Raw genomic sequence first — 27713 nt, 5'->3', positions numbered from 1 at the left:
TATAATCTGAACAGACTACTATAATCTGAACAGACTACTATAATCTGAACAGACTACTATAATCTGTAGGGGTAAAGATTTGATAAGAATGCTGAATCTGTATAGACTCATCAAATCTCACCCCTACAGGTTATAGAAGAACACAGGACTGATGAGGAGTTGGAAACATACTGGTAGAACACCTACTGTTTTAGTATATTTCTCTTGGAATAATCAATTACAAACCTGGGAATTATACATTATATATATTACTATATACACTGAACAAAAATATAAATGCAACATGTAGAGTGTTGGTCCCATATTTCAGCTGAAATAAAAGATCCCAGAAATGTTTATTTCTCTCAAATGTTTACATCCCTGTTAGTGAGCATTTCTCCTTTGCCAAGATAATGCATCCACCTGACAAGTGTGGCATTTCAAGGAGATTAAACAGCATGATCATTACACATGTGCACCTTGTGCTGAGGACAATAAAAGGCCACTCTAAAATGTGCAGTTTTGTCAAACAACACAATGCCACAGATTCCTCAAGTTTTGAGGGAGCGTGCAATTGGCATGCTGACTGCAGGAATGTCCACCAGAGCTGTTGCCAGATAATTTAATGTTAATTTCTCTACCATAAGCCGCCTCCATCGTCGTTTTAGAGAATGTGGCAGTATGTCCAACCGGCCTCACAACCGCAGACCACGTGTATGGCGTCGTGTGGGCGAGTGGTTTGCTGATGTCAACGTTGTGAACAGAGTGCCCCGTGGTGGCGGTGGGGTTATGGTATGGACAGGCATAAGCTACGGACAACGAACACAATTGCATTTTATCGATGGCAATTTGAATGCACAGGGATACCATGACGAGATCCCGAGGCCCATTGTCGTATCAATTCATCCGCCGCCATCACCTCCTGTTTCAGCATGATAATGCACGTCCACATGTCGCACGGATCTGTTCACAATTCCTGGAAGCTGAAAGTGTCCCAGTTCTTCCATGGCCTGCATACTCACCAGACATGTCACCCATTGAGCATGTTTGGGATGCTCTGGATCGATGTGTATGACAGCATGTCCCAGTTCTTCCATGGCCTGCGTACTCACCAGACATGTCACCTATTGAGCATGTTTGGGATGCTCTGGATCGTCATGTTCCAGTTCCCACCAATATCCAGCAACGTCACACAGCCATTGAAGAGGAGTGGGACAACATTCCACAGGCCACAATCAACAGCCTGATCAACTCTATGTGAAGGAGATGTGTCTCGCTGCATGAGGATCTGGTCACACCAGATACTGACTGGGTCTCTGATCCACGACCCTACCTTTTTTCATTTACGGTATCTGTGACCAACAGATGCATATCTGTATTCCCAGTCATGTGAAATCCATAGATTAGGGCCTAATGAATTAATTTCAATTGACTGATTTCCTTTAAATGAACTGTAACTCGGTCAAAATGTTTGAAATTGTTGCATGTTGCTTTTCTATTTTAGTTCAGCATATTTTTTTTAATGCAGAATGCTGTGTAGATCCCCTTGGCAGTTTGTCATTTAATTCAGAGGGTGCTTTCTTCTCCATCTGGAGCGTCTAATGTAGATCATCTGAACGGCGTGATAAAAACACTGATTAGAAATACAAGAAGCATGAGTTGAAAAGACAAGATACAACGCTCTCCATTAAGGTTTCCTTCAACCTGCCAGACATCTCCATCATTACACATGTATGTATATACTGCCATATTAACTGGGGACCTTATTAAGGAGCAGACTAAGGGTTGTGTTCCAAATGGAACCCTATTCCCTATATCGTGCACTACACTTTACACCAGAGCCCATAGAAAGTAGTGCACGATATAGGTAAAAAGGGTTCCATTTTGGGACTCATTCCTATAGACATTAGATCCTGTCTGACAGAAAGAGATTAGTACTCTCCACCTCTACAATCATTAGGAATATCAATATGATCACATGAATATCTTGCTAGAAATATCTGTCATGTACACAGTCACAGGCCTGGCCGGAGCAGTCTGTCACTCATGCCTCTGAAAGACGGACCGTTTTTAATTTCTAAGAACCATCAGGGCTAAGAGAGTCGGACAGGAGGGGGAATGTTCCCTCTTAAGAGGTGTCTCAGGGTTAGACACAACAACAAGGCCCTAACAGTAGTCTCGTGTTCATCAGCTTCATGGCTTCAAAGTCACTTCTCTGGATCTCTACAGTGAGCCGACATACGAAGCCTCTCTCTCCTCCACACAGCGCTTACAGACCACGGTCACGGGTCAAGATAAGAGTACCATTCGAAAGGCGTGGTAGCTTAAAGAAGTGAAGACGGACAGAGAGAGAAATGCATGTGTTCCAACAGTACACGCACTACAAGCGTATGTTTTAGTATGTACATCATCATGTGACTTTGAGCCTTGCACATTTCCCTTTGACAGCCACTACATACACAGGGCTCCATAGGACAAGGACCTTGATGACACAGTACACACCGTCGTCAACCCAATCTAAACTACCTCGAGATGGAAAGAATCACTATTGCTTGAAGAAAACAACTCTTAGAAATGTTTATCAATCAAATTTCTTTCTTTTTTTTGGTTGGTCGTATTCTCTTCCCCCTCAAAATCTTCATAAAAGTGCACTTAAGTGCAATTAGCTTGCCAAGGAAACAGCTGTGGATAGAAAATAGTGTTTGTTTTGTCTTGTTGGTCTGGTTGTCTGTGTTGCTGTATCCCTGTGGTTGTTCCAGTATAGAGATTGTGTTGTCTGTCCTGCTGGGAGGGAGTTGGGAGTAGGGGTGACGAGGCCAAACTGTTGGAAAGGGGCTCTGGGGTGGAGAGGCATGGATAAGAGGGGAGGTTTAAGTGGGGGCATTGATGCCTGGGTGCTCTCCGGTTTGAGGTGGGGATGTACTGAGGCTTTGGAGTGGAGGCGTTAGTGGTAGGGATGGGGCCTTGGTGGGTGTTGGGGGTATTTTGGGATGGGGACCAGGGTGGTGCTGGTTAAGTGCTCAGTGCTGTGTCCTGGGCCTCGGAAGGTTGGGAGGGGTGAGGGGTTGTCCTGTCACCTACACTCTACAGACACCACAGAGTTCTGAGAGGAGGAAGAGGACGACACAGGAGTGTCGGCTAGCGTCAACATCACTGCTGCTGTTAGAGAGCTGGAGGACGGGGACGAGGAAGAGGAGGAAGATGCTGCCACCGTACCTGGAGAGAAAAAACAACATGGTGGTCAGATGGAGTAGAAACAACATGGTGGTCAGATGGAGCAGAAACAACATGGTGGTCAGATGGAGCAGAAACAACATGGTGGTCAGAAACAACATGGTGGTCAGATGGAGCAGAAACAACATGGTGGTCAGAAACAACATGGTGGTCAGATGGAGCAGAAACAACATGGTGGTCAGATGGAGCAGAAACAACATGGTGGTCAGAAACAACATGGTGGTCAGATGATGCAGAAACAACATGGTGGTCAGATGGAGCAGAAACAACATGGTGGTCAGATGGAGCAGAAACAACATGGTGGTCAGATGGAGCAGAAACAACATGGTGGTCAGATGGAGCAGAAACAACATGGTGGTCAGATGGAGCAGAAACAACATGGTGGTCAGAAACAACATGGTGGTCAGATTGAGTAGAAACAACATGGTGGTCAGATGGAGCAGAAACAACATGGTGGTCAGATGGAGCAGAAACAACATGGTGGTCAGAAACAACATGGTGGTCAGATGGAGCAGAAACAACATGGTGGTCAGATGGAGCAGAAACAACATGGTGGTCAGATGGAGCAGGATGACTGGTGAGACCTTCTAGGTCTATTCAACATATAACAGGACATATAGGGAGGATGACTGGTGAGCCACTACACAGCCATTAGACAGCCACTGGACAGCCATCTACAGCCACTACACAGCCATCTACACAGCCATTAGACAGCCATCTACAGCCACTAGACAGCCATCTACAGCCACTACACAGCCATCTACAGCCACTAGACCGCCATCTACACAGCCATCTACACAGCCATCTACACAGCCACTAGACCGCCATCTACACAGCCATCTACACAGCCATCTACACAGCCATTAGACAGCCACTAGACAGCCATCTACAGCCACTAGACAGCCACAGTTTTTCCTAGCCACCGTGCTTCTACACCTGCATTGCTTGCTGTTTGGGGTTTTTGTACAGCACTTTGTGACATCAGCTGATGTAAGATGGGCTTTATAAATACATTTGATTGATTGATTCATCTACAGCCACGAGACACAGTGCCTTCAGAAAGTATTCATACCCCTTGACTGATTCCACATTTTGTTGTGTTACATGGATTTTTTAATGGATTTTAAAAAAAATCACCAATCAACACACAATAGCCCATAATGATAATGTGAATACATGTTTTTATACATTTTTGCTTTGTTAAGTCAGATGAGGTGCTGCGATGAACAGCAATCTTCAAGTTTTTCCAAGGATTTTCAATGGGATTCAAGTCTGGGCTTCTGCTGGGCCACTCAATGACTTTAACATTGTTGTTCTGAAGCCATTCCAGCATTGCTTTGACTGTATGATTGGGGTCATTGTCCTGATGGAATGTAAAATCTTCGCCCCCAGTCTAAGGTCATTTTCACTCTGAAGCAGGTTCTCATCAAAGATTAGCCTTTATTTGTCTCCTTTCATTGTTCCCTCTATCCTTACCAGTCTCCCAGTCCCTGCCGCTGAAAAGCATCCCCATAGCATGATGCCGCCACCTCCATGCTTCACGGTAATCGGGTGATGAGCTGTGCCTGGCTTTCTCCAGACATAGTGCTTTGCATTCAGGGCAAATAGTTAACTTTTTGTCTCATCAGACCACAGAATCTTTTCCCTTATGATCTCAGTCTTTCACGTACAAACTCCAGGTGTTCGGTCATGTGCCCTTTTTTCTTAGGAGTGGCTTCCGTCTCACCACTCACCCATTGGTGAAATGCTCAAGGATTATAATAGCAAAGGGGTCTGAATACTTAGGTAAATTAGATTTCTGTATTTAATTTTCAATAAAAACCTGTTTTCACTTTGTCATGATGGGGTATTGTGATGTCATGATGAGGTTTGTGATGTCATGATGGGGTTTTGATGTCATGATGGGGTATTGTGTGTAGATGGGTGAGATTATCATTTTTTAAATGCGTTTCTAATTCAGGCTGTAAAGTGTGGAACTAAGTCAAGGGGTATGATTACTTTCAGAAGGCACTGTACATCTACAGCCACAAGACATACAGAGATAAACTCAAAAAGGTCTGTCGTGGTTCTCAGTCCGGAATTACAGTACATGGTACATTTTATTTTTAAATTGTGGAATGACTCACTCTCTCGCTCCTTCTTCTTGATGCGTTTGCGTCGTCGGTCGATGGAGGCCACCTCAGACTTGAGGGACAGGTAGTGGTTCCTGATGTCCTGCAGCTTCTCCTGGAGGAAGGAGATCCTCTCCAGACTAGACATCTTGTCCAGGTCCGCTAGGTGAGGAGAGAAGAAGAGATATGAAGACCGGTTTCAGCGAGTGACAACAACATGTTTTAAAGGCCCAGTGCAGTCAAACATTAGATTTGCCTGTGTTTTATATATATTTCCACACTATGAGGTTGGAAAAATACGGTGAAATTGTGAAAATGACGATAATAAGTGTAAGTGCAGTTTGAAAAGACAACCTGAAATTTCAGCCTGTTTTGGTGGGATGGTGTTTTGGCCTGCCTGGTGACATCACCATGCAATAAATGTGTTAATACACCCAGAGTTCCCAAATCTTTCTGCCAATAACAGCTAGCCTTCCCCTCCTCAATCAGACCACTTCCAGAAAGACCTGGCTAAATTCTTGCTTGAGAAACAACATTTAAAGGAGAGGTCTCAGTGGGATGGAGAGAAACAACATTTAAAGGAGAGGACTCAGTGGGATGGAGAGGAACAACATTTAAAGGAGAGGACTCAGTGGGATGGAGAGGAACAACATTTAAAGGAGAGGACCAACATTTAAACGACATGACTCAGTGGGATCTAGAGAAACAACATTTAAAGGAGAGGACTCAGTGGGATGGAGAGGAACAACATTTAAAGGAGAGGATTCAGTGGGATGGAGAGGAACAACATTTAAAGGAGAGGATTCAGTGGGATGGAGAGAAACAACATTTAAAGGAGAGGACTCAGTGGGATGGAGAGGAACAACATTTAAAGGAGAGGATTCAGTGGGATGGAGAGAAACAACATTTAAAGGAGAGGACTCAGTGGGATGGAGAGGAACAACATTTAAAGGAGAGGACTCAGTGGGATGGAGAGGAACAACATTTAAAGGAGAGGACTCAGTGGGATGGAGAGGAACAACATTTAAAGGAGAGGACTCAGTGGGATGGAGAGAAACAACATTTAAAGGAGAGGACTCAGTGGGATGGAGAGAAACTACATTTAAAAGAGAGGATTCAGTGGGATGGAGAGAAACTACATTTAAACTGTAAGTCGCTCTGGATAAGAGCGTCTGCTAAATGACTTAAATGTTAAATGTAAACGACAGGACTCAGTGGGATGGAGAGAAACTACATTTAAAAGAGAGGATTCAGTGGGATGGAGAGAAACTACATTTAAACGACAGGACTCGGTGGGGTGATTCTGACTACAATGCTAAACAACACAGTGTGCCGCATGTCAATTGTCACACAGGGCTTTACATCTAGTAAGCAAGTCTACTTGTACAGCGGGACGTAAATGGGATGGTACATGAGAATTCCTGTAGCTAGCGTATATCTGGATGGGGTTGGTGAGGCTGTGTAAACTGTCGCTGGTATCGAACCAAACTATCCAGACACACTGGAGTTACACGAACCAACTGTCATGCAATTTTATGACAGGAAACTAGCTTTTTACATGAAGCGACTCAAAACGCGACTGAAATTGCACGCAACAGCCAATCAAATTGATTCTGTCATGTTTGAGAATTCTGTTGTTGTGCTGCATTACATCGTGGTTTCACAAATTATTTGCTTATCCACCCGTTTGGTTATTGTAACAGCATGGATATAGACCAAATGCAGCCTGTACAATTTAGCTAGCTAGCCAAAATGACATTGTAAACACCAACACAGCTAAATGAGCGAGCAAGGAATTAAACAATTGTTAGCTAGCTAGCGATATCGCACAGTTCATGGTGAACAATTTCAGTTGAAACTATATGGTGCTCTCTATGGTGCTCTCTATGGTGCGAGTGATCTCTATGGTTAGGGTGCTCTCTATGGTGAGGGTGCTCTCTATGGTGCTCTCTATGGTGAGGGTGCTCTTTATGGTACTCTCTATGGTAAGGGTGCTCTCTATGGTGAAGGTGCTCTCTGTGGTGCTCTCTATGGTGAGGGTGCTCTCTATGGTGCTCTCTGTGGTTAGGGTGCTCTCTATGGTGAGGGTGCTCTCTATGGTGCTCTCTATGGTGAGGGTGCTCTTTATGGTACTCTCTATGGTAAGGGTGCTCAATATGGTGCTCTCTGTGGCGAAGGTGCTCTCTGTGGTGCTCTCTATGGTGAGGGTGCTCTCTATGGTGCTCTCTGTGGTGAGGGTGCTCTCTATGGTGAAGGTGCTCTCTATGGTGCTCTCGATGGTGAGGGTGCTCTCTATGGTGCTCTCTGTGGTGAGGGTGCTCAATATGGTGCTCTCTGTGGCGAGGGTGCTCTTTATGGTGCTCTCTATGGTGAGGGTGCTCTCTGTGGTGAGGGTGCTCTCTATGGTGAAGGTGCTCTCTATGGTGCTCTCTATGGTGAGGGTGCTCTCTATGGTGCTCTCTGTGGTGAGGGTGCTCAATATGGTGCTCTCTGTGGCGAGGGTGCTCTTTATGGTGCTCTCTATGGTGAGGGTGCTCTCTGTGGTGAGGGTGCTCAATATGGTGCTCTCTGTGGCGAGGGTGCTCTTTATGGTGCTCTCTATGGTGCTCTCTGTGGCGAGGGTGCTCTCTAGGGTGCTCTCTGTGGTGAGGGTGCTCAATATGGTGCTCTCTGTGGCGAGGGTGGTCTTTATGGTGCTCTCTGTGGCGAGGGTGGTCTTTATGGTGCTCTCTATGGTGCTCTCTGTGGCGAGGGTGCTCTTTATGGTGCTCTCTGTGGTGCTCTTTATGGTGCTCTCTGTGGCGAGGGTGCTCTCTATGGTGCTCTCTGTGGTGAGGGTGATGGTGCTCACGCTCCCGGTGATGTTCCCGACTGTGAAGATGGTGATGGTGGTCAGGGTCACCATGCTGCTTGTGGTACTTCTGGCTGGATGGAGGGGTGCGTCCCTGTCCCAGGCCGGGACACTTGGGCGAGATGGACCCCTTCATGTCTGCTGCACCATGGGTCTTGGAGACTGAAGACTTGGCTGTGCTCTCGCCCAATGACTGGTCTTCACTGTCACTGCTGTGGGCTGTAGGGGGGAGGATGAGGAGACCGAACAGACGGAATATATTAATTAGCTACAAGTGTAATTGTCATTTCAACAACTCATACAAGTAGATTAATTGCTTGTGCTTGGAGAGTTGTTAGAACGAACAGAAGACGTACTTCTATAAAATAACAACTGGTTCTAAAGCTTTTATAAAATAACAACTGGTTCTACAGCTTCTATAAAATAACAACTGGTTCTACAGCTTCTATAAAAGAACAACTGGTTCTACAGCTTCTATAAAAGAACAACTGGTTCTAAAGATTCTATAAAAGAACAACTGGTTCTAAAGATTCTATAAAAGAACAACTGGTTCTAAAGATTCTATAAAAGAACAACTGGTTCTACAGCTTCTATAAAATAATCTTCCTGTGGTTCTGATCATTTCAGATGCCAGAAGGAGAGAGCAATAGGAGAGGTAGGAAGCCAGTCAGGGGCCATGTGTATCATGCATCTCAGAGTGCTGATCTAGGATCAGGTCCTCCCCCTATCAATATAATCTTATTCAACTCCTACTCTAAGACGCATAATACATACTGGCCAAATTCACCAGCCCTAGTGTAGGCCTCAGATTCACCAGCCTTAGCGTAGGCCTCAGATTCACCAGCCCTAGCGTAGGCCTCAGATTCACCAGCCCTAGCGTAGGCCTCAGATTCACCAGCCCTAGCGTAGGCCTCAGATTCACCAGCTCTAGCGTAGGCCTCAGATTCACCAGCCCTAGCGTAGGCCTCAGTAAACTAGTGGGTACTGTCACTCTCTTCCTTACCAGCTTTTCTGTTATTGTTCTTCTTGGGAGGCACTGAGCTCTTTCTGTTTGGCTTGGGTTTCTTTGCTGCTCCACCTGCCTGCTGTTCCTTCTGACGCTTGTGGCTGGCAGACACTGGAAGGAGAAGACAGGAGGACTGTGAGAACATGATGCTAGTTTTGTCAGAGAGAATAGAGAGAAGAACAGGAGAGTATGTGGAGTCCCTTCAAATAAATACTTTATTCCCAAAGTGGGAGAATGAGGCAGAGAGACGGTGCCCGATGTGTATCTGAATCCCCAACAGACGGTGCCCGATGTGTATCTGAATCCCCAACAGACGGTGCCCGATGTGTATCTGAATCACCAACAGGCGGTGCCCCATGTGAATCTGAATCCCCAACAGACGGTGCCCGATGTGTATCTGAATCCCCAACAGGCGGTGCCCGATGTGTATCTGAATCCCCAACAGGCGGTGCCCGATGTGTATCTGAATCACCAACAGGCGGTGCCCGATGTGTATCTGAATCACCAACAGGCAGTGCCCGATGTGTATCTCAATCCCCAACAGGCGGTGTCCGATGTGAATCTGAATCCCCAACAGGCGGTGCCCGATGTGAATCTGAATCCCCTACAGGCGGTGCCCGATGTGAATCTGAAACCCCAACAGGCGGTGCCCGATGTGTATCTGAATCACCAACAGGCGGTGCCCGATGTGAATCTGAATCCCCAACAGGCGGTGCCCGATGTGAATCTGAATCACCAACAGGCGGTGCCCGATGTGTATCTGAATCCCCAACAGGCGGTGCCCGATGTGAATCTGAATCCCCAACAGGCGGTGCCCGATGTGAATCTGAATCCCCTACAGGCGGTGCCCGATGTGAATCTGAAACCCCAACAGGCGGTGCCCGATGTGTATCTGAATCATCAACAGGCGGTGCCCGATGTGAATCTGAATCCCCAACAGGCGGTGCCCGATGTGAATCTGAATCACCAACAGGCGGTGCCCGATGTGAATCTGAATCACCAACAGGCGGTGCCCGATGTGAATCTGAATCCCCAACAGGCGGTGCCCGATGTGTATCTGAATCCCCAACAGGCGGTGCCCGATGTGAATCTGAATCACCAACAGGCGGTGCCCGATGTGAATCTGAATCCCCTACAGGCGGTGCCCGATGTGAATCTGAATCCCCTACAGGCGGTGCCCGATGTGAATCTGAAACCCCAACAGGCGGTGCCCAATGTGTATCTGAATCACCAACAGGCGGTGCCCGATGTGAATCTGAATCCCCAACAGGCGGTGCCCGATGTGAATCTGAATCCCCAACAGGCGGTGCCCGATGTGAATCTGAATCCCCTACAGGCGGTGCCCGATGTGAATCTGAAACCCCAACAGGCGGTGCCCGATGTGTATCTGAATCACCAACAGGCGGTGCCCGATGTAAATCTGAATCCCCAACAGGCGGTGCCCGATGTGAATCTGAATCACCAACACGCGGTGCCCGATGTGAATCTGAATCACCAACAGGCGGTGCCCGATGTGAATCTGAATCCCCAACAGGCGGTGCCCGATGTGTATCTGAATCCCCAACAGGCGGTGCCCGATGTGAATTTGAATCACCAACAGGCGGTGCCCGATGTGTATCTGAATCACCAACAGGCGGTGCCCGATGTGAATCTGAATCACCAAGCACGTCAGTAACTTTCTGTAATCTGTTGAAATAAAACTAGATGGAGAAGAAGTCCTCTGTAAAGGTATTACCTATGTACCCATTTGAATCGCCCTGCTTTGGTTAAAAATTACACACAACCATCATATGAACAGGCATTTTTGAGCACATCTACAATGTAAATTGTCTAATGTAGGCTATTGGACCGAAGTCTTTACCTATACTAGTACCATACAAGGCTAACAAAAAGCTTTAAAATATTGTAACAGGAACAAACTGTATTTATTTTGCTAATTTTATCTGTCAGGCATTTCCGTACTTACCTTTGGCTTTGTGTTCAGTGTTAGCTGAGGTTCCTTACCTTTGGCTTTGTGTTCAGTGTTAGCTGAGGTTCCTTACCTTTGGCTTTGTGTTCAGTGTTAGCTGAGGTTCCTTACCTTTGGCTTTGTGTTCAGTGTTAGCTGAGGTTCCTTACCTTTGGCTTTGTGTTCAGTGTTAGCTGAGGTTCCTTACCTTTGGCTTTGTGTTCAGTGTTAGCTGAGGTTCCTTACCTTTGGCTTTGTGTTCAGTGTTAGCTGAGGTTCCTTACCTTTGGCTTTGTGTTCAGTGTTAGCTGAGGTTCCTTACCTTTGGCTTTGTGTTCAGTGTTAGCTGAGGTTCCTTACCTTTGGCTTTGTGTTCAGTGTTAGCTGAGGTTCCTTACCTTTGGCTTTGTGTTCAGTGTTAGCTGAGGTTCCTTACCTTTGGCTTTGTGTTCAGTGTTAGCTGAGGTTCCTTACCTTTGGCTTTGTGTTCAGTGTTAGCTGAGGTTCCTTACCTTTGGCTTTGTGTTCAGTGTTAGCTGAGGTTCCTTACCTTTGGCTTTGTGTTCAGTGTTAGCTGAGGTTCCTTACCTTTGGCTTTGTGTTCAGTGTTAGCTGAGGTTCCTTACCTTTGGCTTTGTGTTCAGTGTTAGCTGAGGTTCCTTACCTTTGGCTTTGTGTTCAGTGTTAGCTGAGGTTCCTTACCTTTGGCTTTGTGTTCAGTGTTGTCGTGCCGACTGCTACTACTGAGCTCCAGACTGCAGGTAGAGTTGGAGTGGCTGTGAGAGGAGGACAGGCTACCTGGACCGTCTAGGAGGGAGACTTTACTCTGCGAGGAGGGGGATCCTGCCCCCCCATGGTGGTGGGGCTCTCCCTGCTCCTGGTCTGGAAAAGAACAACTTCATTGATCCATACGAGACAGAAATCGGTCTTCTGACCAAAACCCACCGCTGCTGACGTGTGTGTGTCTGGGGGTGTTGGGAAAGGCCGTTCTAACCCAATGAACAATACAGCTGTATTGATCCATACGAGATGGAAGTTGGGTCTTCTGCTATGCCGAACCCATCCACACCCACACACACACACACACACACACACACACACACACACACACACACACACACACACACACACAGAGAAGGTATTCACCACACAGTGAGTTACAGTGCATTCAGAAGGTACTCACCACACAGTGAGTTACAGTGCAGTGCATTCAGAAGGTATTCACCACACAGTGAGTTACAGTGCATTCAGAAGGTATTCACCACACAGTGAGTTACAGTGCATTCAGAAGGTATTCACCACACAGTGAGTTACAGTGCATTCAGAAGGTATTCACCACACAGTGAGTTACAGTGCATTCAGAAGGTATTCACCACACAGTGAGTTACAGTGCATTCAGAAGGTATTCACCACACAGTGAGTTACAGTGCAGTGCATTCAGAAGGTATTCACCACACAGTGAGTTACAGTGCATTCAGAAGGTACTCACCACACAGTGAGTTACAGTGCAGTGCATTCAGAAGGTATTCACCACACAGTGTGTTACAGTGCATTCAGAAGGTATTCACAGCCCTTCACTTTATTGTCGTGTTACAGCCTTCATTTAAAATTGATTTAGATTTTTTTGGGTCACCGGACTTCACACAATACCCCATCATTTTAAAACTAGAATTATGTTTTACAAATTCATACAAAATGAAAAGCTAAAATGTCTCGTGTCGAAGTATTCAACCCCTTTGTTATGACAAGCCTAAATAAGTTCAGGAGTACAAATTTGCTTAACAAGTCACATAAAAACTCACTCTGTGCGCAATAATAGTGGTTAACATGATTTACGAATGACTACCTCATCTCTGTACTCCACAAATACAATTATCTGTCAGGTCTCTCAGTCGAGCAGTGAATTTCAAACACAGATTCAACCACAAAGACCAGGGAGGTTTTCCAATGCCTCACAAAGAAGGGCACCTATTGGTAGATGGGTAAAAAAAAAAAAAAATGCAGACATTGAATGTCCCTTTGAGCATGGTGAAGTGATTAATGACACTTCGGATGGTGTATCAATACACCCAATCACTACGAAGATACAGGCCTCATTCCTAACTCAGTTGCCGGAGAGGAAGGAAACTGCTCAGGGATTTCACCACGAGGCCAATGGTAACTTTAAAACAGTTACAGAGTTTAATGGCTGTGATAGGAGAAACTTGAGGATGGATCAACAACATTGTAGTTACTCCACAATATTAACATAAATGACAGAGTGAAAAGAAGAAAGCCTGTACAGAATACAAATATTTGAAAACATGCATCCTGTTTGCAACAAGGCACTAAAGTAAAACTACAACAAATTTGGCAAAGCAATTCATTTTTTGTCCTGAATACACAGTGTTATGTTTAGGGCAAACCCAATACAACACATAATTGAGTACCACTCTTCATATTTTCAAACATAGTGGTATACATCATGTTATATGCAGCATATTGAGTATGCTTGTACTCAATAAGGAGGGGATTTTTTCAGGTTAAAAAAGAAACGTAACAGAGCTAAGCACAGGCAAATCCTCGAGGAAAACCTGGTTCAGTTTGCTTTTCACCTGGGAGATGAATTCACCTTTCAGCAGGACAATAACCTAAAACACAAGGCCTGCTGCCTCAGTTTGTATGGTGGCAATTTGCATATACTCCAGAATGTATATGCAAATCAGATGAATTGCAATTAATTACAAAGTCCCTCTTTGCCATGTAGATGAACTGAATCCCCCAAAAACATTTCCACTGCATTTCAGCCCTGCCACAAAAGGACCAGCTGACATCATGTCAGTGATTCTCTCGTCAACACAGGTGTGAGTGTTGACGAGGACAAGGCTGGAGATCACTCTGTCATGCTGATTGAGTTTGAATAACAGACTGGAAGCTTCAAAAGGAGGGTGGTGCTTGGAATCATTGTTCAACCTCTGTCAATCATGGTTACCTAAAGGGAAACACGTGCCGTCATCATTGCTTTGCACAAAAAGTGCTTCACAGGCAAGGATATAAGGATATTGCTGCCAGTAAGATTGCACCTAAATCAACCATTTATCGGATCATTAAGAACTTCAAGGAGAGCGGTTCGATTGTTGTGAAGAAGGCTTCAGGGCGGCCAAGAAAGTCCAGCAAGCGCCAAGACCGTCTCCTAAAGTTGATTCAGCTGCGGGATCGGGGCACCACCAGTACAGAGCTTGCTCAGGAATGGCAGCAGGCAGTTGTGAGTGCATCTCAATGCACAGTGAGGCGAAGACTTTTGGAGGATGGCCTGGTGTCAAGAAGGCCAGCAAAGAAGCCACTTCTCTCCAGGAAAAACATCAGGGACAGACTGATATTCTGCAAAAGGTACAGGGATTGGACTGCTGAGGACTGGGGTAAAGTCATTTTCTCTGATGAATCCCCTTTCTGATTGTTTGGGGCATCCTGAAAAAAAGCTTGTCCGGAGAAGACAAGGTGAGCGCTACCATCAGTCCTGTGTCATGCCAACAGCAAAACATCCTGAGACCATTCATGTGTGGGGTTGCTTCTCAGCCAAGGGACTGGGCTCATTCACAATTTTGCCTAAGAACACAGCCATGAATAAAGAATGGTACCAACACATCCTCCAGGGGCAACTTCTCCCAACCATCCAGGAACAGTTTGGTGACAAACAATGCCTTTTCCAGTATGATGGAGCACCTTGCCATAAGGCAAAAGTGATAACTAAGTGGCTCGGGGAACAAACATCGATATTTTGGGTCCATCGCCAGGAAACTCCCCAGACCTTAATCCCATTGAGAACTTGTGGTCAATCCTCAAGAGGCAGGTGGACAAACAAAAACCCACAAATTCTGACAAACTCCAAGCATTGATTAGCAGGTGGACAAACAAAAACCCACAAATTCTGACAAACTCCAAGCATTGATTATGCAAGAATGGGCTGCCATCAGTCAGGATGTGGCCCAGAAGTTAATTGACAGCCTGCCAGGGCGGATTGCAGAGGACTTGAAAAAGAAGGGTCAACACTGCAAATATTGACTCTTTGCATCAACTTCATGTAATTGTCAATAAAAGCCTTTGACACGTATGAAATGCTTGTAATTATACTTCAGTATCCATAGTAACATCTGACAAAAATATCTAAAGACACTGAAGCAGCAAACTTTGTGGAAATTAATATTTGTATCATTCTCAAAACTTTTGGCCACGACTGTACATGGAGACTTTATGATGGATCTGATCAGAACAGACCTCAACACCTACTACATGGAGACTCCATGATGGATCTGATCAGAACAGACCTCAACACCTACTACATGGAGACTCCATGATGGATCAGAACAGAACAGACCTCAACACCTACTACATGGAGACTCCATGATGGATCTGATCAGAACAGACCTCAACACCTACTACATGGAGACTCCATGATGGATCAGAACAGACCTCAACACCTACTACATGGAGACTCCATGATGGATCAGAACAGACCTCAACACCTACTACATGGAGACTCCATGATGGATCTGATCAGAACAGACCTCAACACCTACTACATGGAGACTCCATGATGGATCAGAACAGAACAGACCTCAACACCTACTACATGGAGACTCCATGATGGATCTGATCAGAACAGACCTCAACACCTACTACATGGAGACTCCATGATGGATCAGAACAGACCTCAACACCTACTACATGGAGACTCCATGATGGATCAGAACAGACCTCAACACCTACTACATGGAGACTCCATGATGGATCTGATCAGAACAGACCTCAACACCTACTACATGGAGACTCCATGATGGATCAGAACAGACCTCAACACCTACTACATGGAGACTCCATGATGGATCTGATCAGAACAGACCTCAACACCTACTACATGGAGACTCCATGATGGTTCTGATCAGAACAGACCTCAACACCTACTACATGGAGACTCCATGATGGATCAGAACAGACCTCAACACCTACTACATGGAGACTCCATGATGGTTCTGATCAGAACAGACCTCAACACCTACTACATGGAGACTCCATGATGGATCAGACCTACAGGAGACTCCATGATGGATCAACAGACCTCAACCCCTACTACATGGAGACTCCATGATGGATCAGAACAGACCTCAACACCTGGAGACTGGATCTGATCAGAACAGACCTCTACACCTACTACATGGAGACTCCATGATGGATCAGAACAGACCTCAACACCTACTGCATGGAGACTCCATGATGGATCTGATCAGAACAGACCTCAACACCTACTACATGGAGACTCCATGATGGATCTGATCAGAACATACCTCAACACTTACTACATGGAGACTCCATGATGGATCTGATCAGAACAGACCTCAACACCTACTACATGGAGACTCCATGATGGATCAGAACAGACCTCAACACCTACTACATGGAGACTCCATGATGGTTCTGATCAGAACAGACCTCAACACCTACTACATGGAGACTCCATGAGGGATCTGATCAGAACAGACCTCAACACCTACTACATGGAGACCCCATGATGGATCAGAACAGACCTCAACACCTACTACATGGAGACTCCATGAGGGATCTGATCAGAACAGACCTCAACACCTACTACAGCTCCCCTACTGTATTGGCCCTGCTGGGATCAGGTGACCACCAGTGAACCGAGCAAAGCGGAAGGAAATGGAATCCAGAGCAGGGCGACGGTGTCTCAAGAGAGAACGGAAGCCCTAGAGTGGTGTCTGACGATCACAAGCTGGTCAGCTGTCTACCATGCAGAGAAAATTGGATGACAAGTTGGATATCTTCAACATCAACATACAAACGGTCCTTGATGTAAGTATGCCCACACACATTTTAAAATCAGCCATCGCTGAAGGAACAACTAAAAGCGGCCACCAAAGAAAAGGCAAAACATATTTGACAGATGGGGGGGGCTGAGATGGGGGGGACTGAGAAATGGAGAAAAAAAACGAATCTGATGGGCAAAGATTACTTCTAGACAAATTAAATTCAAGAACTCCGAAAGAAGAATCCAGAAGATTGGAGAGACATCATCAACAAAGAGCTTGGTCTATGAAAATCCTCTGGAAGAAGATACAGATTGACGGTGTGGAATACTGGGTGGTCAGGCTGTTCCAGTTGGAATCAGCTCCACTAATACTGGGTGGTCAGGCTGTTCCAGTTGGAACCAGCTCCACTAATACTGGGTGGTCAGGCTGTTCCAGTTGGAACCAGCTCCACTAATACTGGGTGGTCAGGCTGTTCCAGTTGAAATCAGCTCCACTAATACTGGGTGGTCAGGCTGTTCCAGTTGAAATCAGCTCCACTAATACTGGGTGGTCAGGCTGTTCCAGTTGGAACCAGCTCCACTAATACTGGGTGGTCAGGCTGTTCCAGTTGGAATCAGCTCCACTAATACTGGGTGGTCAGGCTGTTCCAGTTGGAATCAGCTCCACTAATACTGGGTGGTCAGGCTGTTCCAGTTGGAACCAGCTCCACTAATACTGGGTGGTCAGGCTGTTCCAGTTGAAATCAGCTCCACTAATACTGGGTGGTCAGGCTGTTCCAGTTGGAATCAGCTCCACTAATACTGGGTGGTCAGGCTGTTCCAGTTGGAATCAGCTCCACTAATACTGGGTGGTCAGGCTGTTCCAGTTGGAATCAGCTCCACTAATACTGGGTGGTCAGGCTGTTCCAGCTGGAATCAGCCCCACTAATACTGGGTGGTCAGGCTGTTCCAGCTGGAATCAGCCCCACTAATACTGGGTGGTCAGGCTGTTCCAGTTATAATCAGCTCCACTAATACTGGGTGGTCAGGCTGTTCCAGTTGGAACCAGCTCCACTAATACTGGGTGGTCAGGCTGTTCCAGTTGGAACCAGATCCACTAATACTGGGTGGTCAGGTTGTTCCAGTTGGAACCAGCTCCACTAATACTGGGTGGTCAGGCTGTTCCAGTTGGAATCAGATCCACTAATACTGGGTGGTCAGGCTGTTCCAGTTGGAACCAACAACACTAATATTGGGTGGTCAGGTTGTTCCAGTTGGAACCAGCTCCACTAATACTGGGTGGTCAGGCTGTTCCAGTTGAAACATGCACAAAATACCTTGGCTTCCACTTGGACAACTAACTCAGTGGGGGCCATCCATTAACCAGGCATTGAAAAATAGTTCAAGGCATCTCCACTTCCTAACTGTGATGGCAAGAAACAGCCTCCCCACTGATGACGTCTAAACCACTCTCATCCGACCATGCCGGGATAATGGCAGTTGTAAACCAAGGAACGGTTCAGATCTCTCCCTCTCCAAATTCACCAGAGGAATTTGCCTTTGTTTGAAAGATTTTCCCCGCCCGAAACTCTTAACACGCTGTAAAGCGAATGCTGGAACAATATTTCTGACATAGAACGTGGGGAATGGTCAGAGGCGACCTAAAAGAACACTGATGTCAGTTTGTTTGTTATTTTGTGATGCCATTAACAATGTTATAGAGGAAATACTGTAACACTACATCCTCTACGTTGTGCATGCTATATGAAAAATGATGAAAGTGTTTTGGTTAAGAGAGGGATATGATTTTAGAAACTATAAGAGGAAATTGTTTCTATAACATTGTACAAGTAAGTAGTCACCGCCCCCTTGAGTGAGGCCAGCGATTGTGTCAGCCTGTCGGAACCGAACCAACCGGGCGGCAGTTTGTGTGTAAAGTGTAAGTGAGGGTATTTTCTAAATGTAGCAACGTTAAGTGTCTCTGTCCCTCTGTCTCGCCATGTCTTTCATAACAAGCAGCCATATTGTTGTCAGTCCGCTAGGGACCTACTTCTCATGTATTATGTATTTCTCATGTACTCATGTATTGTGTATGATTATTCTGTGTTACCATTGAGTTAGCTAGTAAATAAATAAGTAAACCAATGTGTGTAGTACTGAATCATAATTAAGGCTCAGGTTTTTGCCGATATGATACGAGGTTATAATGAATAAGCTGACTGTTTATGGATGTGAAAGGTCAAGACCTTTAGAGTTTAATTGGGGAGATGGTAACTCTAAATAACTGCTCTCGTGGTGCCCCAAATCCTAATGAGTTAATTGTTACATGATTTAGTTAGTTGATTAGATAAATAACAGTCATCAGATTAATGAAAGTAAAGTCAGGACAAAAGTGTGTTGCTGCACAAAGAAAGAGGAAGCAGCACTGGAAAGCGTGCAGAAAAGGCCAAGCAAGATAATAACACAAAACAGAGACAGTCACGGACAGTACTGGACCCTCTACATGATCTACTACCACAGAGAAGAGGAGACAGTACTGGCAGAGTCCTCTGCAAACAGAGCCAACTGTCCAGCATCAATATAAGAACAAATATACAGAAAGATCCGACCATAGCCACTGCCATCGGACTTGTTAATTTTTTTGTATTTTACCCCATTTTTCTCCCCAATTTTTATCTTGTCTCATCGCTGCAACTCCCCAACGGCCTCGGGAGGTGAAGGTTGAGTCATGAGTCCCCCGAAACATGACCCGGCAAACCAAGCTTTTAACACCCGCCAGCTTAACCCACACCAACGTGTCAGAGGAAACACCGTACAACTGATGACGAAGTCAGCCTGCAGGCGCCTGGCCCGCCACAAGGAGTCGTCAGAGCGCGATGAGCCAAGTAAAGCCCCCCGGCCAAACCCTCCCCTAACCCGGACGATGCTGGGCCAATTGTGCGCCACCCTATGGGACTCCCGATCACGGCCGGTTGTGATACAACAATGATTCCGGGATAGAACCCGGGTCTGTAGTGACGCCTCTAGCACTGCGATGCTGCACCAGTTGGTAGGCCGGTTAGAACTTGTTTAATTGAATGTAGTATCCTCTGTGTTTTTAAGCAGTCTAAATGCAGAATTCAATCTCGTCGACTGAAAGCATGAATGAAATAAAACAAAATCAAGGGGTATGAATACGTTCTGCAGGCACTGTACACACAAATACACATGCATGTGGGAAAGGGTGGAGTAGAGCTACTAGTGTAGTGCCCTGTGAGCAGGTTAAGTGTCTTGCTCAAGGGCACAATGGCTGGTGACGGTATCTAGGACACCGATGCCAGCAACCATTTGGCTTGTCAACACTTACCTGGGGGTAAGTCCTGGTCCTGCAGCTCCCCTCCTAGACTTTCCACCTCCACTGTACTGCTGTCTGTCTCACTGCGACCACAACCACCTTCCTCTGCCAGGGTGTTGGGGCGCCCCGGAGCCAAGGGGTCAGAGGAGGGCGTTGTACCCAGAGCAGGGGTTACAGACAGGGGAGGACAGGAGGGCTGAGTCCGGTTAGAGCCAGTTCCAGCCCCTTGCGCCATGGCCCCACTACTGCTATGTCCCATGGATGGGGACTCTGGGGTGGTGGGAGGGGTGTTGAGAACTGAGTTAGATCCACTGGAGGGGAACTCCTGCTCACTCCTCCTCTTCTCCTGCCCCTGGTTCTCCTCTGACAGGTCATGGTCCTCCCTCTCCGGGCCTCCTCCTGCCTCGTCTCCCTCTCCGCCCCGCTCCCCCCTAATCTCCCTCTCCAGGCCTCTTCCTCCTGCCTCGTCTCCCTCCCCGTCCCGCTCCCCCCTGCTCTCCCTCTCCGGGCCTCCAACTCCTGCCTCGTCTCCATCCCGCTCCCCCCTGCTCTCCCTCTCCTCGTGGCATGATGATGAGGACTGGGCCGGTCCAGGCGGAGGAGGGGAGTTAGCAGCCTCTGTGTCGGAGTCAGAGAACAGCTCCTTCAGGGTCTTCTTGGGCCACTGGGCCTGAATACTGGACCACACATCCTTCTGGCCCTTGGTACGACTGCCACCCGCCGGTCTCGCTCTCTCTCTCTCCCTCTCCTCCACGCTGCTGGATGCCATCTTAGCCCTCTTCTCAGGGATCTCCCAGAATCCCGCAGGGCGGGCGCCGCCTCCACCACCGGTGCCACCCTTGTCCTTCATGCCGTTGTACTTCTTAGAGGGGGAAGGTTTGGGACGGGAGCTGAGTCGGTCTCCATCGGCCTGGTGGGGCTCAGTGGGAGGTGCACCTCCGTCATCTGAGCTGCTGCTAGAGGAACCTCCTGCTCCTCCTCTGTCTTCCCCTAGACCTCCTGTTCTCTCCTGGGCCCTCCTGTTGGAGCTTCCCGGCAGCCAGTCTGCGCTCCTGGTGCTCCTGGTTGGGAGCTTGGTTTTGGACGGGGGTCCTTTAGAGGTCTGTTGCTCCCCTGCCACTCCTTCTGACTTCCTCTTCCTGCAGGCGGAGCTACCTGGCCCCTCCCTCTCAGCCTCAAATTCTAGTTGGCTACGCCGCTTCCCAGACTCCGGGGTCTCGACGCTGATTGGTTGTTGGCTCTTCCCTGTGACCAATGGTGGTTTGGGGACATCGGTAGAGGCGGTACCCTCCCAGCGGTCTAAGGCGTGAAGGGGTTTGGGGGGACCCCCCTTTCTGAGACTGCCGCGACCCCCTGAACCTGGATGGTCATCGTCGTCCTCACACCCACCATCCTGATCAGACTCGTCTGTTGAACTCTCTGAGGCTGAAGGAAGAAAAGAAAAACAACATTTTAGTACCTTGACAACGATTTTGGCAACACAAACTTCCACTACAATGGCTTAGGAAACACAACAGCACTCCCAATCAATGTAGAATAGTTCTATGGAGTGAAATACAATCTACTGAACTCTAAAACTACTAAAACTAAAAAAGTTAATTGTTCAACACTCAAAAAGCATAACATTGAGTACAAAATCTGGTTTAAAATTTGCTAACTTGTTCAATAGTCAAAGTCATGAAACAAAATGTAATTTGAATGACATATCCTATCCATTTGACTACCTCTATACTGTTAGAGTACAACACCAGGTAGAGCAGTGACCACCTCTATACTGTTAGAGTACAACGCCAGGTAGAGCAGTGACTACCTGTATACTGTTAGAGTACAACGCCAGGTAGAGCAGTGACCACCTGTATACTGGTAGAGTACAACGCCAGGTAGAGCAGTGACTACCTCTATACTGTTAGAGTACAACGCCAGGTAGAGCAGTGACCACCTGACTGTTAGAGTACAACGCCAGGTAGAGCAGTGACTACTGTTAGAGTACAACGCCAGGTAGAGCAGTGACTACCTGTATACTGTTAGAGTACAACGCCAGGTAGCAGTGACCACCTGTATACTGGTAGAGTACAACGCCAGGTAGAGCAGTGATTACTTCTATACTGTTAGAGTACAACGCCAGGTAGAGCAGTGACTACCTGTATACTGTTAGAGTACAATGCCAGGTACTGTTAGAGTACAACAGGTGAGCAGTGACCTCTATACTGTTAGAGTACAACGCCAGGTAGGTGACTACCTGTATACTGTTAGAGTACAACGTGAGCAGTGACCACCTGTATACTGTTAGAGTACAACGCCAGGTAGAGCAGTGACTACCTCTATACTGGTAGAGCAGTGACAGTGGCCACCTGTATACTGTTAGAGTACAACGCCAGGTAGAGCAGTGACTACCTGTATACTGTTAGAGTACAATGCCAGGTACTGTTAGAGTACAGTGACTACCTCTATACTGTTAGAGTACAACGCCAGGTAGAGCAGTGACCACCTGTATACTGTTAGAGTACAACGCCAGGTAGAGCAGTGACCACCTGTATACTGTTAGAGTACAATGCCAGGTACTGTTAGAGTACAATGCCAGGTACTGACTGGTAGAGTACAACGCCAGGTAGAGCAGTGACTACCTCTATACTGTTAGAGTACAACGCCAGGTAGAGCAGTGACTATACTGTCTATGACTACTGGTTAGAGTACAACACCAGGTAGAGCAGTGACCACCTGTATACTGGTAGAGTACAACGCCAGGTAGAGCAGTGACTACCTGTATACTGTTAGAGTACAATGCCAGGACTACCTGTATACTGAGAGTACAACGCCAGGTAGAGCAGTGACTACCTGTATACTGTTAGAGTACAACGCCAGGTAGAGCAGTGACCACCTGTATACTGTTAGAGTACAACGCCAGGTAGAGCAGTGATTACTTCTATACTGTTAGAGTACAACCTAGAGCAGTGACTACCTGTATACTGTTAGAGTACTGCCAGGTACTGTTAGAGTACAACGCCAGGTAGAGCAGTGACTACCTCTATACTGTTAGAGTACAACGCCAGGTAGAGCAGTGACTACCTGTATACTGTTAGAGTACAACGCCAGGTAGAGCAGTGACCACCTGTATACTGGTAGAGTACAAGGTAGAGCAGTGACTACCAGGTAGACAGGTGACTACCTGTATACTGTTAGAGTACAACGCCAGGTAGAGCAGTGACTACCTGTATACTGTTAGAGTACAATGCCAGGTACTGTTAGAGTACAATGCCAGGTACTGTTAGAGTACAACAGTGACTACCAGGTAGAGCAGTGACTACCTCTATGCTGTTAGAGTACAACGCCAGGTAGAGCAGTGACTACCTGTATACTGTTAGAGTACAATGCCAGGTAGAGCAGTGACTACTGTTAGAGTACAACACCAGGTAGAGCAGTGACTACTGTTAGAGTACAACGCCAGGTAGAGCAGTGACTACCTGTATACTGTTAGAGTACAACGCCAGGTAGAGCAGTGACCACCTCTATACTGTTAGTGTACAACGCCAGGTAGAGCAGTGACTACACTGTATACTGTTATAGTACAACGCCAGGTAGAGCAGTGACTACTGTTAGAGTACAACGCCAGGTAGAGCAGTGACTACCTCTATACTGTTAGAGTACAATGCCAGGTAGAGCAGTGACTACCTGTATACTGTTAGAGTACAACGCCAGGTAGAGCAGTGACTACCTCTATACTGTTAGAGTACAACGCCAGGTAGAGCAGTGACTACCTCTATACTGTTAGAGTACAACACCAGGTAGAGCAGTGACCACCTGTATACTGTTACAACGTAGAGCAGTGACTACCTGTATACTGTTAGAGTACAATGCCAGGTACTGTTAGAGTACAACGCCAGAGTACAACGCCAGGTAGAGCAGTGACTACCTGTATACTGTTAGAGTACAACGCCAGGTAGAGCAGTGACCACCTGTAAGAGTACAACGCAGGTAGAGCAGTGATTACTTCTATACTGTTAGAGTACAACGCCAGGTAGAGCAGTGACTACCTGTATACTGTTAGAGTACAATGCCAGGTACTGTTAGAGTACAACGCCAGGTAGAGCAGTGACTACCTCTATACTGTTATACTGAGCAGTGACTACCTGTATACTGTTAGAGTACAACGCCAGGTAGAGCAGTGACCACCTGTATACTGGTAGAGTACACTGTTAGAGCAGTGACTACCTCTATACTGTTAGAGTACAACGCCAGGTAGAGCAGTGACCACCTGTATACTGTTAGAGTACAACACCAGGTAGAGCAGTGACTACAGGTACAACGCCAGGTAGAGCAGTGACTACCTCTATACTGGTAGAGTACAACACCAGGTGTGACTACCTCTATACTGTTAGAGTACAACGCCAGGTAGAGCGGTGACCACCTGTATACTGTTAGAGTACAACACCAGGTAGAGCAGTGACTACCTCTATACTGTTAGAGTACAACGCCAGGTAGAGCAGTGACTACCTCTATACTGGTAGAGTACAACGCTAGGTAGAGCAGTGGCCACCTGTATACTGTTAGAGTACAACGCCAGGTAGAGCAGTGACTACCTGTATACTGTTAGAGTACAACACCAGGTAGAGCAGTGACTACCTCTATACTGTTAGAGTAGCAGGTGAGCAGTGACTACCTGAATACTGTTAGAGTACAACGCCAGGTAGAGCAGTGACTACCTCTATACTGTTAGAGTACAACGCCAGGTAGAGCAGTGACTACCTGTATACTGTTAGAGTACAACGCCAGGTAGAGCAGTGACTACCTGTATACTGTTAGAGTACAACGCCAGGTAGAGCAGTGACCACCTGTATACTGGTAGAGTACAACGCCAGGTAGAGCAGTGATTACTTCTATACTGTTAGAGTACAACGCCAGGTAGAGCAGTGACTACCTGTATACTGTTAGAGTACAATGCCAGGTACTGTTAGAGTACAACGCCAGGTAGAGCAGTGACTACCTCTATACTGTTAGAGTACAACGCCAGGTAGAGCAGTGACTACCTGTATACTGTTAGAGTACAATAGAGCAGTGACCACCTGTATACTGGTAGAGTACAACGCCAGGTAGAGCAGTGACTACCTCTATACTGTTAGAGTACAACGCCAGGTAGAGCGGTGACCACCTGTATACTGTTAGAGTACAACACCAGGTAGAGCAGTGACTACCTCTATACTGTTAGAGTACAACGCCAGGTAGAGCAGTGACTACCTCTATACTGGTAGAGTACAACGCCAGGTAGAGCAGTGGCCACCTGTATACTGTTAGAGTACAACGCCAGGTAGAGCAGTGACTACCTGTATACTGTTAGAGTACAATGCCAGGTACTGTTAGAGTACAATGCCAGGTACTGTTAGAGTACAACGCCAGGTAGAGCAGTGACTACCTGTATACTGTTAGAGTACAATGCCAGGTACTGTTAGAGTACAACGCCAGGTAGAGCAGTGACTACCTGTATACTGTTAGAGTACAACGCCAGGTAGAGCAGTGATTACTTCTATACTGTTAGAGTACAACGCCAGGTAGAGCAGTGACCACCTGTATACTGTTAGAGTACAATGCCAGGTACTGTTAGAGTACAACGCCAGGTAGAGCAGTGACTACCTCTATACTGTTAGAGTACAACGCCAGGTAGAGCAGTGACTACCTGTATACTGTTAGAGTACAATGCCAGGTAGAGCAGTGACTACCTCTATACTGTTAGAGTACAACACCAGGTAGAGCAGTGACTACCTCTATACTGTTAGAGTACAACGCCAGGTAGAGCAGTGACTACCTCTATACTGTTAGAGTACAACGCCAGGTAGAGCAGTGACTACCTGTATACTGTTAGAGTACAACGCCAGGTAGAGCAGTGACCACCTCTATACTGTTAGAGTACAACGCCAGGTAGAGCAGTGACTACCTGTATACTGTTATAGTACAACGCCAGGTAGAGCAGTGACTACCTCTATACTGGTAGAGTACAACGCCAGGTACTGTTAGAGTACAACGCCAGGTAGAGCAGTGACTACCTCTATACTGTTAGAGTACAATGCCAGGTAGAGCAGTGACCACCTGTATACTGTTAGAGTACAACGCCAGGTAGAGCAGTGACTACCTCTATACTGTTAGAGTACAACGCCAGGTAGAGCAGTGACTACCTCTATACTGTTAGAGTACAACACCAGGTAGAGCAGTGACCACCTGTATACTGGTAGAGTACAACGCAAGGTAGAGCAGTGACTACCTGTATACTGTTAGAGTACAATGCCAGGTACTGTTAGAGTACAACGCCAGGTAGAGCAGTGACTACCTGTATACTGTTAGAGTACAACGCCAGGTAGAGCAGTGACTACCTGTATACTGTTAGAGTACAACGCCAGGTAGAGCAGTGCCCACCTGTATACTGGTAGAGTACAACGCCAGGTAGAGCAGTGATTACTTCTATACTGTTAGAGTACAACGCCAGGTAGAGCAGTGACTACCTGTATACTGTTAGAGTACAATGCCAGGTACTGTTAGAGTACAACGCCAGGTAGAGCAGTGACTACCTCTATACTGTTAGAGTACAACGCCAGGTAGAGCAGTGACTACCTGTATACTGTTAGAGTACAACGCCAGGTAGAGCAGTGACCACCTGTATACTGGTAGAGTACAACGCCAGGTAGAGCAGTGACTACCTCTATACTGTTAGAGTACAACGCCAGGTAGAGCGGTGACCACCTGTATACTGTTAGAGTACAACACCAGGTAGAGCAGTGACTACCTCTATACTGTTAGAGTACAACGCCAGGTAGAGCAGTGACTACCTCTATACTGGTAGAGTACAACGCTAGGTAGAGCAGTGGCCACCTGTATACTGTTAGAGTACAACGCCAGGTAGAGCAGTGACTACCTGTATACTGTTAGAGTACAACACCAGGTAGAGCAGTGACTACCTCTATACTGTTAGAGTACAACGCCAGGTAGAGCAGTGACTACCTCCATACTGTTAGAGTACAACGCCAGGTAGAGCAGTGACTACCTCTATACTGGTAGAGTACAACGCCAGGTAGAGCAGTGACTACCTGTATACTGTTAGAGTACAACGCCAGGTAGAGCAGTGACCACCTCTATACTGTTAGAGTACAACGCCAGGTAGAGCAGTGACTACCTCTATACTGTTAGAGTACAACGCCAGGTAGAGCAGTGACCACCTGTATACTGTTAAGAGTACAATGCCAGGTACTGTTAGAGTACAACGCCAGGTAGAGCAGTGACTACCTGTATACTGTTAGAGTACAACGCCAGGTACTGTTAGAGTACAACGCCAGGTAGAGCAGTGACCACCTGTATACTGTTAGAGTACAATGCCAGGTACTGTTAGAGTACAACGCCAGGTAGAGCAGTGACTACCTCTATACTGTTAGAGTACAACGCCAGGTAGAGCAGTGACTACCTGTATACTGTTAGAGTACAATGCCAG

At 46.7% G+C, this 27713-nt stretch overlaps 1 protein-coding gene across 1 annotated transcript in view; it reads right to left on the bottom strand.

Annotated features, from left to right (window-relative positions):
* Positions 1–286: 286 nt before the first annotated feature.
* arid4b (AT-rich interaction domain 4B) overlaps positions 287–27713 on the bottom strand; it is a 230042-nt gene continuing 202615 nt past the window's right edge. The window contains exons 21-26 of the mRNA XM_065008441.1: positions 20258–21670; positions 11832–12011; positions 9179–9292; positions 8176–8394; positions 5340–5486; positions 287–3195 (exon numbers count right to left, since the gene is read on the bottom strand). Coding sequence (XP_064864513.1) covers positions 3053–3195; positions 5340–5486; positions 8176–8394; positions 9179–9292; positions 11832–12011; positions 20258–21670 — 2216 coding nt within the window. The 3' untranslated portion in view covers positions 287–3052. The remainder of the gene's footprint in view (positions 3196–5339; positions 5487–8175; positions 8395–9178; positions 9293–11831; positions 12012–20257; positions 21671–27713) is intronic.

Source organism: Oncorhynchus nerka, linkage group LG23 (assembly GCF_034236695.1).
Source record: "Oncorhynchus nerka isolate Pitt River linkage group LG23, Oner_Uvic_2.0, whole genome shotgun sequence".
NCBI classification, from domain to species: Eukaryota; Metazoa; Chordata; class Actinopteri; order Salmoniformes; family Salmonidae; genus Oncorhynchus; species Oncorhynchus nerka.
This window is presented reverse-complemented; position numbering and strand designations above follow the sequence as displayed.